This window comes from Dermacentor variabilis, chromosome 1 (genome assembly GCF_050947875.1).
Source record: "Dermacentor variabilis isolate Ectoservices chromosome 1, ASM5094787v1, whole genome shotgun sequence".
In the NCBI taxonomy this organism is placed as follows: Eukaryota; Metazoa; Arthropoda; class Arachnida; order Ixodida; family Ixodidae; genus Dermacentor; species Dermacentor variabilis.
Genome location: NC_134568.1, coordinates 143025175 through 143040866, shown reverse-complemented (window position 1 = coordinate 143040866; position 15692 = coordinate 143025175). Strand labels below are relative to the sequence as shown.

Below are 15692 nucleotides of genomic sequence, written 5' to 3'. Positions count from 1 at the left end.
AGGGAAGCCGAGCTGCAAAGTGAGCACCCCTTCCCGAGTGAAATTTCTGTCTACGCCACTGGCGTGCGTGTACATGAGTTGTGAGAGGAAAATGTGGGGACTACGGACGCCAAACACGTTTTCGCCCTTTTGTCTCTAGCTGAGCTGCAGTGCGTGACCACCGATAAGTACTCCGGAATAAGCTCTCCCTCCCTTTGTCTTTCATTGTAATAAATACTACCATGGAAAAAAAAAGAAGTCTGTCGTGGCGCAGCAGTCACAGCATTGCGCTCGTAATTGGTTGGTCAGTTGTTCGAGTGCATGTTTGAATGTCCCCCCCCCCCTTTCTTTTTTAAATCTGCATTATTATATCGTATTAGAACAAGTTAAGGACCGCGCAAGGAGTGATCGAATGAGAAATGTTAAGCGTAACATTAAGAGGTGGGAAGAGAGCGATGTGGATCAGAGAGCAAATGGGGATAGCCATGACAATAGTTGGCATTAAGAGCAAAAAGTGGAGCTTGGCAGGCCATGTAATGCATAGGGCAGATAACCAATGGACCATTATAGTTACAGAATGGGTGTCAAGGGGAGGGACGGCAGTCAAAGATGGCAGAAAATTTGGTAGGATGATGAAATTGGGAAATTTGCAGGAGGAAGTTGGAATCAGCCAGTGCAAGACGGGTAATTTGAGATCACTGGGGGAGGCCTTCATCCTGCAGTGGACATAAAAATAGGCAGATGATAATGATGATTCTATCATTTCCCCTTTTCACTTCCAAAGTAGTTGTTTTTTACCCATGATTTGCCACCAGCCATGACACGGAGGGTTCCTGCCAAGGGGAGTGAAGCGATCCGGCGCAAAGCATGGGGGTGGGGACTTAGGTAGATGCTGCTTTAGTAGTCACAGGCCAATGAATAACGACGCATTTTTATAGTTAGGGTCTTTGCCTATGCTTCACCAACAGGTTTGACACGTATGGTTCTTGCCAAGGGGAACAAAGCGAGCGACCCTGCATAAAATGTGAAGAAAGGAGGGGGAGGGCGGGGGGGGGGGGCTTAATGGATGCCACTTTAGCGGCCGCAGATCAATGAATAATGGCACATTGTTACCGCAAATTTTTTATTTTGTATCATCATCATCATCAGCCTGGCTGCGCCCACTGCAGGGCAAAGGCCTCTCCCATACTTCTCCAACTACCCCGGTCATGTACTAATTGTGGCCATGTTGTCCCTGCAAACTTCTTAATCTCATCCGCCCACCTAACTTTCTGCTGCCCTCTGCTACGCTTCCCTTCTCTTGGAATCCAGTTTGTAACCCTTAATGACCATCGGTTATCCTCCCTCCTCATTACATGCCCTGCCCATGCCCATTTCTTTTTCGTGATTTCAACTAAGATGTCATTAACTCGCATTTGTTCTCTCACCCAATCTGCTCTTTCTTATCCCTTAATGTTACACCCATCATTCTTCTTTCCATAGCTCGTTTCGTCGTCCTCAATTTAAGTAGAATCCTTTTCGTAAGCCTCCAGGTTTCTGCCCCATAGGTGAGTACTGGTGGTACTTATTTTGTATGTTTCCCCATTATGGACTTTATATCGGCCACTGTGATCGCATTTGAACAGAAGTTAGGCGCTGGTTCTCACTTGGTGCTCATTGCCATCGGCTTGAGAAGAACAAAGCAACGCATGTACTGCTCCATAGTACCTAGGTGCAGTCCCCAGTTTTCTCTCTTGCAGCTCACACATGCACACAAGCACTGGGCAAAGGCAGCGCAACTCTCGCGTGTCTGTCTCGTTGGCAAAACGGAAATATGCGTTCCTGGCATTTTGCCGAGCTTACTGTGTTCTTCGAGTGCCAGAAATGCTGTCAGCTGTATACTTTGACATGTCCTGTGCCGAGTCATGCGAAAGTGAGCTTCACTCGAGAAGTGATCACTAAGACTACCACCCCTGCACAGCTCAACCATCATGCATACACACACACACTGCAAATTTATGCTGTAAGAAAACTAGAAAGTAAAAGGCTGGTAATACTCTTGTAACACAGCAAGTGCCACCTATGTTTTTAAAGAGTAAATAAACAATCAGTTGCACAACTACACGACAGGGGGAATTGCTTGAGCCTCGCCTCCCCCTGAAGGCTATTGTCTCCTTCCTCCCAAGGTCACCGCGAACCACGAAAAAGAACTATAAAAGCAGGAAGGGACTAAGCACTCAACGTCGGGCCCACCGTTCGGGAGTTGTTCTGTGTGTTGGCGAGTCCCTGACAATTCGCCCGTGTGCATAAACGAGAACTGTGTCTTGGCGTAGCCCCCACCTTCCTCACTCGTGCTGCCATAGTCGACGCCTGCAGTTGTGACTCATCCTCATCGATGCGGAAGTTTCTAGGTGGCCCCCTGGACTGAGTCATGCTCCACTCCTGCCGTCTGACTTTCTGGTCTCTGTAATTCTCTTAAGCTAACAGGTACTTTGCTTGTATTTGCGACACTGTCATTTCCCTTTCTCTGCAAAGTTTAATACATCCAATTTCTGTCTTGCTAGGGCTAATGTTGTGCTATTCCTCTATCAGACCATCAGGAAAATGGCCATCATTTGTCCTATATGATGCCCATGCAAATGAACTGATACTTATGAATTTATGAAGGGTGGAAGGAGGTTTGTGGATAGTTTTTCTGCATAAGCTGAGTATTCTTGGTTAATGTAATTGCGCACTTATGCAGTCTAACGATTCTTTGAATTTATTTGCCACATTCATAAAATTTGTATTGTTCCTTTTGCTTAGTCTCACTCGACGGTGTGGTGTTTGGGTACCGTGGTCTCAGAGTCAACCATCACACAAATGGTCGTGCTCTAGTGTCTCAAAACAAGTGGCTAGCTTATGCTACTGGGGCGTCACATGAAGGCTGAGCTGGTCTACGCCATCGTCTGTACCTTCTTGACGAGAGTTGCTTCCTTGGTGATGAGTTGCAAGGAGTAGAGGTTGGAGTAGCAAACAGGGAGTTTATTTACATAGGTACTTACGTAACATCGCGGAAGAAAAAATTAAAAAAATGACGATAGACACCGTGTGAATTCACTCGGTCTCTATCATTGTCCGTTCCTTATTTTTTTCGTGCTATTACATAACAGCGCTCTTTTCACTCTGTGTCTATTTTCATCCCTTCCTTATTTTTTTTTTTTCACTGTTGCATAAGTTGCAATGAACCAACTAGCCCAGCAAGCAACCGTTCTACATAGGTACACTGAGGCAAACTCATTTACAGAGTAAACAATATTCATACTGGCAGAAGTACAGAGTGAAGTATATGATAACATCGTAGCCCACCGCTACATTGTTATGGGAGCACTTCTACATCGTTCTGTCTGAGCATGCTATATCATTCCGGCTCCCTGTTGTTTATGGCACTTGCACAAGTCAGTATGGCACATAAGCTGTAAATTCAAACCAATTAAAGAAAACTTCTAACACATAATGCAATTCTTTCTACTTTCCTAGGATTATATTGAGAAGCAGACATGCAAAATAAATCAAACTGTTACAGTAAAACCTCATTGATACGTTCATGTTTGTTACATTTTACCGGGTCATGTGCCCTCAAACTTCCGATCCTGTTTAGTTCTTACAAGGTCAGGTGTATTAGCTTCCCATTTGTCACATTTCACTTCCCAGTTGTTACGTCCATAAAGTGTGACGGCACACCACCAACATGGCATTGGCTGTGGCGCCTATGTTGACCGCTACATGTCGCCACTGAAAACGGTCAACTCGCAGCACCTGTCAGACATCGACGCCGATCTCAACAGAGCTCAGGACATCGAAAGCGTAAAGGAGCTGGATGAAAACATCAGCAGTCACCCCACATTCATGGATATTCTCGTGGCCTATTATCGCACTTGAACGTTATACAGAAGATCACGCCGACGCTGATAACAGAAATTCACCTAGTGTCCGTATAATTGCTATCAATAATAATTAAGTCTCTTTTGATATTAATTTCTTTCTGACATTGGGGTAAGGACACAAGAAAAGTCTAAGCCACTTTTCCCTCATATGTCTTGATTGAAATTACTTGAATATGTGTGTTACAGCTGTGTGCTTTTATGACTTTGGTAATGTTAAGCATCTGAATTTGCCATATCCATTTCTATCAAAAATAGATTTATATCACGTGCTATCTATGAGAAATGCATGCCCTTTGAGGCTTTCTAAGATCATCTGTTTTCCTTGTGGTACTGGGCAGCACTGAGATTATACTTGTCCAAAGGGGGCTCAGTAAACTCAACAAATTACTTGCAAAGCATGCACATGGTACTTGTATAGTCCACTAGTATACTGTCAAATAATAGCACATAAAAAACAAGGGATGAACATAGAAGAGATATACACAGTGCTGTGTTCTATGCTCTACATTTGTCCATTGTTCTTTGCCACTCTGTTATTTGATGATCATGAATAATCAACTAGCCTCAATATCAGCTCAGTACTAGCATACACAGACTGCTTTGATCATTTTGCAGACAGCCATGAGGAGGTAGATGTGGGCTTCGAGAGTATTTGGGCTTTGCTTGATGAAAATGGCTTAAGTGGATAGTGGGACATATAAGGTCAAACTTTTTCTCCTATTCAAAATGTTTCTGAACGTTCAAATTTGACTTTTTGTGAATAATCCCTGGTTAATAGCATACTCATAAAGCAGTATATTTTCTTGTGTCCATGAAATGGTTAATTACAAAAAGCTTGAATTACCCATAACAGAGTAAACTAGGGTGAAAAACAGGATTATGACTTTTTGTATTGACAGCTCGTCTGAAAGAGCAATTGAGTAGTATTTCCAAATATACAACTGCTATGCATGCACCATGAAAAGCGGGAATGGTGCATTGGGAGTACTGACTGCTTCTCTTGAAAGCATCCCCCTGCTCAGGTTTACCTCATACAGTTGGTTCATCACATATCCATTGTGTTTGTGCAATATTTGTGGTAATTTCAGCAAACTGTGTCATGTTCAGCTGTAAAATTTGCACCTGTTGTTGCTAGCTGGGTCATTCCACACAAAATGTCCCAGACCATAAAATTGACCATCGCCTATTCTCTTGGCAAAAATTGGGCTAGTTGATGCTTATGTGAATGAGGTTTCACCGAGGTATTTTTGTCGGAAAAACATTTTTGGCAACATAGGTGCGCTTTGAACTTTCTGCAAAGAAGCAAAAGTTGGTTGGAGGTAAATATTTTTAATCGAGTGTGAAACTAGGTACAATGATAAATCTTATTTTAGGACATTCTACTGGCATGGTTCTCTTATGTGACATCATAGGGGAACACAATTATGAATTTCCTGCATTTAATTGGCTCAGTAGAAAAGCAAAAACTTGGGCACTTTTGGAAATTTTTTGCATAAAAATTGCTATCGTTATAGCTACAATAGTTTCTTACAATTTTTCTCCACTGCGATATTTATGCCAAAAATTATGTTTAGCTACGAAATCAAGTACTTTCGCAGAAAATTATTTCCATATATGGCAAGAAGTCACTTTTAGACAATGTTCAGACCTAAATCAAGCATTAAGGCTCTATAAATATACGTGAAATAGCTCATTATATGCACCAACCTTTTATCTTGTGATCTAGAAATTTTAATTCGAGTACATTTTGTTTGAGGCAAGAAAAAAATGTTTGAAGTCCACAACCAATCTTACCAGTAGGCTCTCCCGAACTGTGCTTTCACTGCAAAAGGTGTGTGGGTGACATTTAAATTCTTGATGCACTTGTGAACTCTTTAGGCATAAAATATGGGTGCCTGCTTTTTTTATGCGCAGTCATCATCATCATCAGCCTGGTTACGCCCACTGCAGGGCAAAGGCCTCTCCCATACTTCTCCAACAACCCCGGTCATGTACTAATTGTGGCCATGCCATGCCTGCAAACTTCTTAATCTCATCCGCCCACCTAACTTTCTGCCGCCCCCTGCTACGCTTCCCTTCCCTTGGGATCCAATCCGTAACCCTTAATGACCATCTGTTATCTTCCCTCCTCATTACATGTCCTGCCCATGTCCATTTCTTTTTCTTGATTTCAACTAAGATGTCATTAACTCGCGTTTGTTCCCTCACCCAATCGGCTCTTTTCTTATTCCTTAACATTACACCTATCATTCTTCTTTCCATAGCTCGTTGTGTCGTCCTCAATTTGAGTAGAACCCTTTTCGTAAGCCTCCAGGTTTCTGCCCCGTAGGTGAGTACTGGTAAGACACAGCTATTATATACTTTTCTCTTGAGGGATAATGGCAACCTGCTGTTCATGATCTGAGAATGCCTGCCAAACGCACCCCAGCCCATTCTTATTCTTCTGATTATTTCCGTCTCATGATCCGGATCCGCCGTCAATATCTGCCCTAAGTAGATGTATTCCCCTACGACTTCCAGTGCCTCGCTGCCTATTGTAAATTGCTGTTCTCTTCCGAGACTGTTAAGCATTACTTTAGTTTTCTGCAGATTAATTTTTAGACCCACTCTTCTGCTTTGCCTCTCCAGGTCAGTGAGCATGCATTGCAATTGGTCCCCTGAGTTACTAAGCAAGGCAATATCATCAGCGAATCGCAAGTTACTAAGGTATTCTCCATTAACTTTTATCCCCAATTCTTCCCAATCCAGGTCTCTGAATGCCTCCTGTAAACACGCTGTGAATAGCATTGGAGATATCGTATCTCCCTGCCTTACACTTTTCTTTATTGGGATTTTGTTGCTTGCTTTATGGAGGACTACGGTGGCTGTGGAGCCGCTATAGATATCTTTCAGTATTTTTACATACGGCTTGTCTACACCCTGATTCCGCAATGCCTCCATGACTGCTGAGGTTTCGACAGAATCAAACGCTTTCTCGTAATCAATGAAAGCTATATATAAGGGTTGGTTATATTCAGCACATTTCTCTATCACCTGATTGATAGTGTGAATATGATCTATTGTTGAGTAGCCTTTACGGAATCCTGCCTGGTCCTTTGCTTGACAGAAGTCTAAGGTGTTCCTGATTCTATTTGCGATTACCTTAGTAAATAGTTTGTAGGCAACGGACAGTAAGCTGATCGGTCTATAATTTTTCAAGTCTTTGGCGTCCCCTTTCTTATGGATTAGGATTATGTTAGCGTTCTTCCAAGATTCCGGTACGCTTGAGGTCATGAGGCATTGCGTATACAGGGTGGCCAGTTTCTCTAGAACAATCTGTCCACCATCCTTCAACAAATCTGTTGTTACCTGATCCTCCCCAGCTGCCTTCCCCCTTTGCATATCTCCCAAGGCTTTCTTTACTTCTTCCGGCGTTACCTTTGGGATTTCGAATTCCTCTAGACTATTTTCTCTTCCATTATCGTCGTGGGTGCCACTGGTACTGTATAAATCTCTATAGAACTCCTCAGCCACTTGAACTATCTCATCCATATTAGTAATGATATTGCCAGCTTTGTCTCTTAACGCATACATCTGATTCCTGCCAATTCCCAGTTTCTTCTTCACTGTTTTTAGGCTTCCTCCGTTCCTGAGAGCATGTTCAATTCTATCCATATTATACTTCCTTATGTCAGCTGTCTTACGCTTGTTGATTAACTTCGAAAGTTCTGCCAGTTCTATTCTAGCTGTAGGGTTAGATGCTTTCATACATTGGCGTTTCTTGATCAGATCTTTCGTCTCCTGCGATAGTTTGCTGGTATCCTGCCTAACGGAGTTACCACCGACTTCCATTGCACACTCCTAAATGGTGCCCACAAGATTGTCGTTCATTGCTTCAACACTAAGGTCTTCTTCCGGAGTTAAAGCCGAATACCTGTTCTGTAGCTTGATCTGGAATTCCTCTATTTTCCCTCTTACCACTAACTCATTGATCGGCTTTTTATGTACCAGTTTCTTCCGTTCCCTCCTCAGGTCTAGGCTAATTCGAGTTCTTACCATCCTGTGGTCACTGCAGCGCACCTTGCCGAGCACGTCCACATCTTGTATGATGCCAGGGTTAGCGCAGAGTATGAAGTCTATTTCATTTCTAGTCTCGCCGTTCGGGCTTCTCCACGTCCACTTTCGTCTATCCCGCTTGCGGAAGAAGGTATTCATTATCCTCATATTATTCTGTTCCGCAAACTATACTAATAACTTGCCCCTGCTATTCCTAGTGCCTATGCCATATTCCCCCCACTGCCTTGTCTCCAGCCTGCTTCTTGCCTACCTTGGCATTAAAGTCGCCCATTAGTATAGTGTATTTAGTTTTCACTCTACCCATCGCCGATTCCACGTCTTCATAGAAGCTTTCGACTTCCTGGTGGTCATGCGCAGTATGATGACCAGGATCATCATGCGCAGTATCATATGCACAGTAAATGGCAGTAAAGTATCCGTTTACGCGGTTGACTGTTGATGTCCCCATAGCTATGTTTTACGGTAATACATTTGTATGATAAAAGTAAACCATGACTGCTTCAAGGTCGTCGCCAAAACTGGATAGCGATTTGTCACGAAATATTATGCATGGTGCTGGTCCACTTTTTTGTGAGCACTATGGATCAGCAGATTACGAGTTATACAAGAACCTGAATCATCGACACTCCACGCCAACCGTGGTATAGGAAGCAAATGTCAAGAAATTTTTTGTTTGCAGGCTATATATATTCTGCTATGAGTCTCCGTGGGCCTGATCAAGCGCTGTTTTTGTTGTGTTGTGAAGCAGCAGAGAAGAAATGACCATGTGATTATTCTGCCTCTGTATAGGACAGAATGAGGCTAACTTAACCACTATCTGTTACTGCAAAAAGCTCACATCTATGCCGTGTTCACCTACTTGACCGCCCTGACCCCCCCAATTTATAAGTGGTGAACTGACGAACATACACCGTTTATGATGTATAAATACAGGTGTCAAGTGACACAGTACACGTTTGCTTAGCAGAGAGCCACAATGCATATGCGGGCCAGAAATATAGCCGGTGGCTCATAAGTGTTCTGCAGTGAAGAGACAGTTCAGGAGTGCCTACCGGCAAGATTAGTTGTGGACATGCAAAAAAAAAAAATGTTTCTTTCAAATAAAATTTACTCGAATCAAAATATATAGGTAACAAGATGGAAGGTTGCTGAGTATAATGCGCTATTTCAAGTATTTTTACCTGGAGGGCCTTATTGCTTAATATAGGCTGAACATTGTCAAAATGGTGACTTTATGCCAAATTTGGAAGTAATTTTCATGAAAAGTACTTAATTTCATGGTAGAAAATTATTTTCATTAGAAACCTTAGCAACTGGAAAAAATAGCACAAGAATGTTTTGGCTGAAACCTCAACAATGTATATGCAAAAAAATCCTGAACATTCAAAATTTCTTCATTTTTAAGTGAGCAAAACAAAATTGGAAAATTAATGTGTTCGCCTGTGCCGTCACACGAAATAGCCAAGCCAGTACAATATTATAAAATAAGATTTGCCATTGTACCTTGTTCCACACATGATTAAAAAAGCTTCCCTTTAACCAACTTTTGCTCCTACATGGAAACTTCAAAGAGTGTTTACATCACCAAAATCTTTTTGCAAGAATATTGGTGACGGTCACTTTTGGGGTCTGGGACGTTTCGTGTAGAGAAACCCAGATGGTACATTTGCAACTGAAGAAATCTGCGTGACTAGGGACAGCTACACAGAACAAGCTGATTGTTCTAACTGTTACAATAAAGTTTATGGGGCTATGCAAACAGAAATGAAAGTTAAGCTTTGAGTCCAGTGAAGAGAACACAGCAGGAAAAAAAGGGAATAGTGAGAATGCAGGAGCTGAGCTCTGGAAGATTTATGAACACACTGTCTTACTTATGGTTTTTTGTTTATAGGAAACACTATAAATGTCTGTTCTTTCAATTTCATATTTCTTCTTTTTTCAGTTTTCTTCAGCAAAAGTTAATTCTGGAAAGGGAACTTTGTTTGTACTTGCCATAAGGCACGCAAATCAACAAGGCTTATTGCAACAGACAGCTGAGCATTTCAGCATCTGGACCAGAAAGATAGCACTACAACTTGTTGTCAACAAGCTGTTTGTTGCTCACTTTGCTATACTGTGCATGTTTAGGACCCCTTTAGAAGCTGCCGACTTGAGCTGTCACACTATTCCCAAGACTCATTGTAGGCAGCAATATGTAATACGCTGAAAAGAAGGAAAGAGCAACAAATGAATAATTTCTTTTGTAATGTTTGCCTCCAGGAAGAGTGCTGCTAATGCTATTTAGGCTACATGAACAGGCAGTGTATTTACATGCACTGCCTGTTGCTTATATATAAGCAACAGTCTGGAGAAGAAGAAAACAGCAGACTCGTGCAGCCTCTATGACTCGCAACCCAATTTCCAGGGAAGTGTTGCTTTCAAGTGCACGCATTATTAATTTTCTTCAAAAGTCATAATTAACCCACACACTTTTTTATTTCTTCCTACTTCAGAACCCCACCTTTAGGCATAATACCTGCACATTTCAAACTTGGCCCACTTCCAACTTTACCCACACAGCACACATAACATGCCCCCCATTTCCTCCAAATCTGAACTCGGTGCTACATTCAGTTTTCCCAGGACACCAAGCAAACATTATGTGCGCTTTGTACAACACTATCTAAAGATGAAGAAAACAGGTATTTTGTTATTTTCTCCTAAGGCTTTTGTTAACCTACACACTTTGCAATTTGCACATCTATGATTTATAACAGCTCTGCCTGCACCTAAAAACATGTATAACATTTCTGAGTGCTTCTAGATGCACTAACAGCTTCACTTACAAAATTTTAATGGCCAGCAAAGAATGCTGACTGTAAGGAGGTAAGCTCTAAGAAATGGTTTTTCATGTAGAAGATGTAACCATGGTTTGCTATGCTTAGTTGAAACACATAAATATACCTGTTAGAAACAGCTCTTTCAGGCATTTCTCTACACCCTCTACTATTTTCTAGGACAATGTAGTCATTAAGACACCGATTTGATAGTTTGTCAGTTATTTTTAATGTATCAATTAGTTATGCACATCAAAAGAAAATGCTGTTGAAGGAGCACTTAGACATAATAAATAAGTTCAAACTGGTAAAATGTTCTTTCTAAACTGCGTTTGTACTTGTGCTGCAGAAAAAGGCTTGAACAATGTGACCGTCATAAATCTCACTGTATCTTCACAGATGTGGGTTGTTGTGTTGAGAAAGTTCCCTCAAGAGTGCAAATTTATTCAAAGCTTGCCTAAAAGGAGTAACAACATGTCATATTTTTTACTGGTATTCTCTTCTTTTTTGTGTTCAATGAAGGTTCAAACCCTATAAACCCTGGAAAAAATATTTGCAGACGTCAGAGTGCCCTAAATAGTTTACTGTAATGCTTGTTTCTGGTCTGTAAAACTCCAAAACATTGATTTTTTCCATTTGTTTGTTGGTTGCAAAGAAAAGACATGCTAACTTCGTGCCAGACCAATCACAGTGGACAGCATACTCGTCATATCCACTGCAAAAAATTCCAGCCACATGCTGCTGTGATCAGGGAGGAATGCACCATTCTAGAGCAAATTAAACTACTAAATACTTCGATTCAAAACTCCATTAATTCAGATTACTCTGATTCTAAATACTCCATTAATGTAGCATTTGAGGTATTGCCAAGACATACTATGGTAACAGTCAATAAATCTGTATGCTCAATCCACATTGCAGGGCCCCTTTAAAGGGAGTGCAAAATTTATATATTTGTCACTACAAGCAAATGTGCTCTTCACTCACTTTTTCTTATAATTTTGCTTTAAGAAATTACTTTACCTACCCCATCCTACATTACATCTTTCTTTTTTTTGTTTTGCTCCATTGCAGGTGTGTCAAGAAAAGCCAGCTTCATTACCCCAGTCCCTGGAGGTGTTGGTCCAGTGACTGTTGCTATGTTGATGAGAAATACCTTCCTTGCTTACTCTAGAGCAATAAATTATTAGTTTACCTTAAGAGTCTGCTGTCATTGTCAGAGCTGAATTAGACTAATTTGGTTTCTGTAAAGCATTATGTTAGACCTATATTTAACCTGTAGGCTTGCACAATTTACGAAATATTGCAGATCAAAGAAGGGCAAGGTCTACTAATGACAGAAAACATATTTATACAACGTAATTTCAAACTCTCAAACAAATTCAGGCAGGAAATCTGACAGTGTGCCGGCACAGCCTTGTTACCCTCTGATGCTGCAGCAAAATGCATCACATAGATGGTGCTGTTTGCTGCTGTGTGCATCTGTTGTCAACGGAAGATTGTGGCTGTGCATCAGAAGAAGGCTTGCAGGAATAAATTGCTAACCACATGCTGGCTATAGAGTCGCCACATTCTTGAAGTGCTATGTTAAAAAGAGCAGCACACTGTTTGCCAAACCTTGTAATAGTGTGAATATATCAAAATTTTGCATGAAGAACGTCAAAGGAAAATAGGTTGTCATTCATTACATCAGCTTGTTTGCACTAACTGTATTTTGTGAAATGTAAGTACCACCAGAATCTAAGTGCATGTTCCACTCTCTGGATGGAATACCATGAAAGAGAAATGGACATGGATGTAAGCACCTTTTGTTATGGGATACTGCAAGCAGCATGAGTAACAATTGGAGCAGCAGCTTAGAAGCCTCCAGGTCAAGTTACAGCTCTTGTGAGGGACTATAAAGAAATGTGATGATGCCACCATACCAAGTAGCAATTTACCTAGTCAGCAATTATTTTAAAAATATAGCTGTTAAGGGTACTGCAGCTGATCTTTTGTGTTGTTTATAGAAGGTATCATCGCTGCATTTATTATTATGTTTTCTTTGAGAAAGAAACCACCAGGAAAAAATATGTTTATTTGTCCTCACTCAGGACTGGATCCCAAGTACTCAACATGCAAACTGTTCCGTTGTGTTAATGCGATAGCGTTAAGGAGCCCATGTGGCAGAAAATCCGGCACCCCATGTCGGCGTCCAGCGTCGGATGTCGTTTCGGCAAAAAGATTTTTGAACTACCCATACCCAGGCCCTCCGTGTGACGCAAGGAACTACTGAACTAATTAAATTTCTGAAGCTAAAATATGTAGAAGAATCATACACTATGACTTACACACAACCTACAGACATGATAGCTCTCGGATTGTAATTTGACTATAAGGGAAAACATAATTCTGTTACGCGAAAACTCAAAGAAACCCTTTTTGTAGCGTTTCTACCGTTCACAGACCAGCTGCAGCATCTGCCATTTGTGTGTGCCGGCGCGCAGGTGTCTTGGGGCCCACGAAGCAGCACGCTTGGTTCCTTGCAATACCTCCAGCTGGCGCTCACCTACATCGCATCGTGGCCGACGCAAGAGGCTGCATTTCTACCACAAAGCCTGCCTTTGTGCATAGCGTTCACGGCTAGCGTTTTCGTATATACATTATGGTTACATACGCTCCAGTTGCCGGGAGGCGTGATAAGCATAGCGTTCGCGGCTAGCGTTTCCCGATAAACATTATGGTTACATATGCTCCAGTTGCTGGGAGGTGTGATAAGCAGTCAGGCATCTTTGAATGCTATGACGTTCTACTCTTTAAGGCAAAGGTTAAGCGTTTTTGAAATTTTGTCTTCCAAGATATCATTTTCATGCCATTATTATTGTCATCGTACCAGTAGCACTCATCAATCTCGTCTTTGTTATTGGGCGAGCTACATTGTTTTCAGTATCATTTCAGGCTTTCCTTAGAGCGTCCCTCTTTTCCTGAGATTCTTTTCTCGCATTCTAACTTACTTGAACTTCTTGAGTCCTTAGGAAAATTCTATTACCTGGTTAAGCTTTGTAAATATTGTTTGTATGCTTTGAATCCAAGTACCCACACCAACTTTCATCATTAGGGCGAAAGGAAAGAGTGGTGTTGAAGTTATTGTAGGCAACTATGGTAGTCTTTTCAAGTTCTGAATCCACTTTCAAGTGATAGAAGCTGTTGCTCAGTTGTGTAGTACAGTTCTCTCCAGAATTCCTGGGGATCCAAGCTTAAGAGAGTGAAATAAACTGCCCACCAATTTTAAGAGCCTTGGCACACCAAAGGTGTAATTCTAGGACCAATGTGGTCCAGACTTCTATAAAATGCTGTACATATGGTATATTTCTAATGTGGTGGTTGTGTGGTGCAGCTGGTCAAGGTACACTAGCCTTGTATGACAGCATTCAAGTTATTATTATTGCATTTCGCAAAGCTCTTTCCTACCCAAGCTCAAATTGGGGAATATTCCGTGACGTAGTCATATGATGCCTCTTGTGATGCATGTTATGTTTCCTCAAACACTCCCCACCTCCTACAACCACCAGACCACTAAGCATCATTGAATATCAGCTGGTCACCTGCCTGTTTGCCTCTCAGCACTGAAATACAGTGTACAGCCTGCTTTGCCTGGCTATATCGACTGATTGCCATCTACACTAACATATGCAACACCACTGTGTGACCAACTGGTGAAGGGGCATGACTTATGGACCCATAAACAACTACTGGAATCTCTAGGGAAGGATGGTGTCCAATTTTCTTTTTTTTACGTGCTACTTTGTGTGGCTTTGAAAAATTGTACCTGCTAGATTTCCGTCTACTGCTCGCAGATTATTTTCCAATTTGTTAGTAGTTCCCATTTATCCACAGCTTACCACTTGTTTCCTTCCACAGTTGTACGGAAACTGATGCTGCTTGACCTTAGCTTGAGGTGCACCTGTGGCTTGTGTGGGTGTAGGTCCCATGCAGCACTGCAGTATGTGTGGGTAATCTTGTGAGTGCAGTTCATGAGGTTGTCTGCGCAATATGCAGCTTCTGTACCCTTGGCATGGCCAAATGTTGATCCATAACATTGTTGACAGTGAAACTCCATAGTACTGATTACACATACTTAATAATTCAATTAAATAAATGATGAAATAATGGTAATGAAAGTGGATGAAAAAGCAACTTGCCGCAGGTGGGGAACGATCCCACATCATTGCATTACGCGTGCGATGCTCTTTGGTTAGAGCATCGCACGCATAATGCGAAGATGTGGGGTTGTTCCCCACCTGCGGCAAGTTGTTTTTTCATCCACTTTCATTGCCAATAATTTATCATTTATTTAATTATTAAGTACGTGTAATTTCCCCTATGTTGTCTTTGGTGTCTTTGTTTGTTGGCTTCTTATGATATGATTAATAAAAATTGGGCCCCTTGGTTAACTCCTTTCTTTTCATTCATGTGAGACAAGCTTATGTTAATATTATGGCTAACTTCACTTTGCAAACACCATAAACAAGGCCATTCACATTGCCCCATTGTGAACACTTCTACCTCAATCTCACTTTGTAAATGTACGGTGTAAGTGCAGCTCTATCTTTTCGAATCCTCACCCTTTCTTGCTTTATCCACTTGCACTTGGTGTCAGCATTCACAAATTTTCTCAATCCTTGTTGCAACACATGGTGATTGTCCATTGAAGCTTTAAAGTTTTGCTTATTAGATAACCATTTGTTTAAATATTGCCAGAAGTGTCATATGCCATTGGTTATTCAGCTCGCAAGTAATCCACCCAAAGCATTGCTCTGGGTGGATATGCTCTGGGAGTTGTTGCTTGCACCACCTGCACCCCAAGACAAGTACAAAAAACTATGAACAGTGGCTGGTGATAAGGCCACCTTGTAATGAAAGCTTCTAGTGTGTAATTGAAGGATACATCTGTAGT

The 15692-nt window shown here is 41.6% G+C and overlaps 1 protein-coding gene across 2 annotated transcripts in view; it reads left to right on the top strand.

The window, feature by feature from the left end:
* The window catches only part of Nmdmc (NAD-dependent methylenetetrahydrofolate dehydrogenase), a 61085-nt gene extending 49129 nt beyond the window's left edge, over positions 1–11956 (top strand). For both annotated transcript variants that reach the window (XM_075696743.1, XM_075696735.1), the window contains one exon: positions 11831–11956. In XM_075696743.1, coding sequence (XP_075552858.1) covers positions 11831–11946 — 116 coding nt within the window. In that variant the 3' untranslated portion in view covers positions 11947–11956. The remainder of the gene's footprint in view (positions 1–11830) is intronic.
* Positions 11957–15692: the final 3736 nt, after the last annotated feature.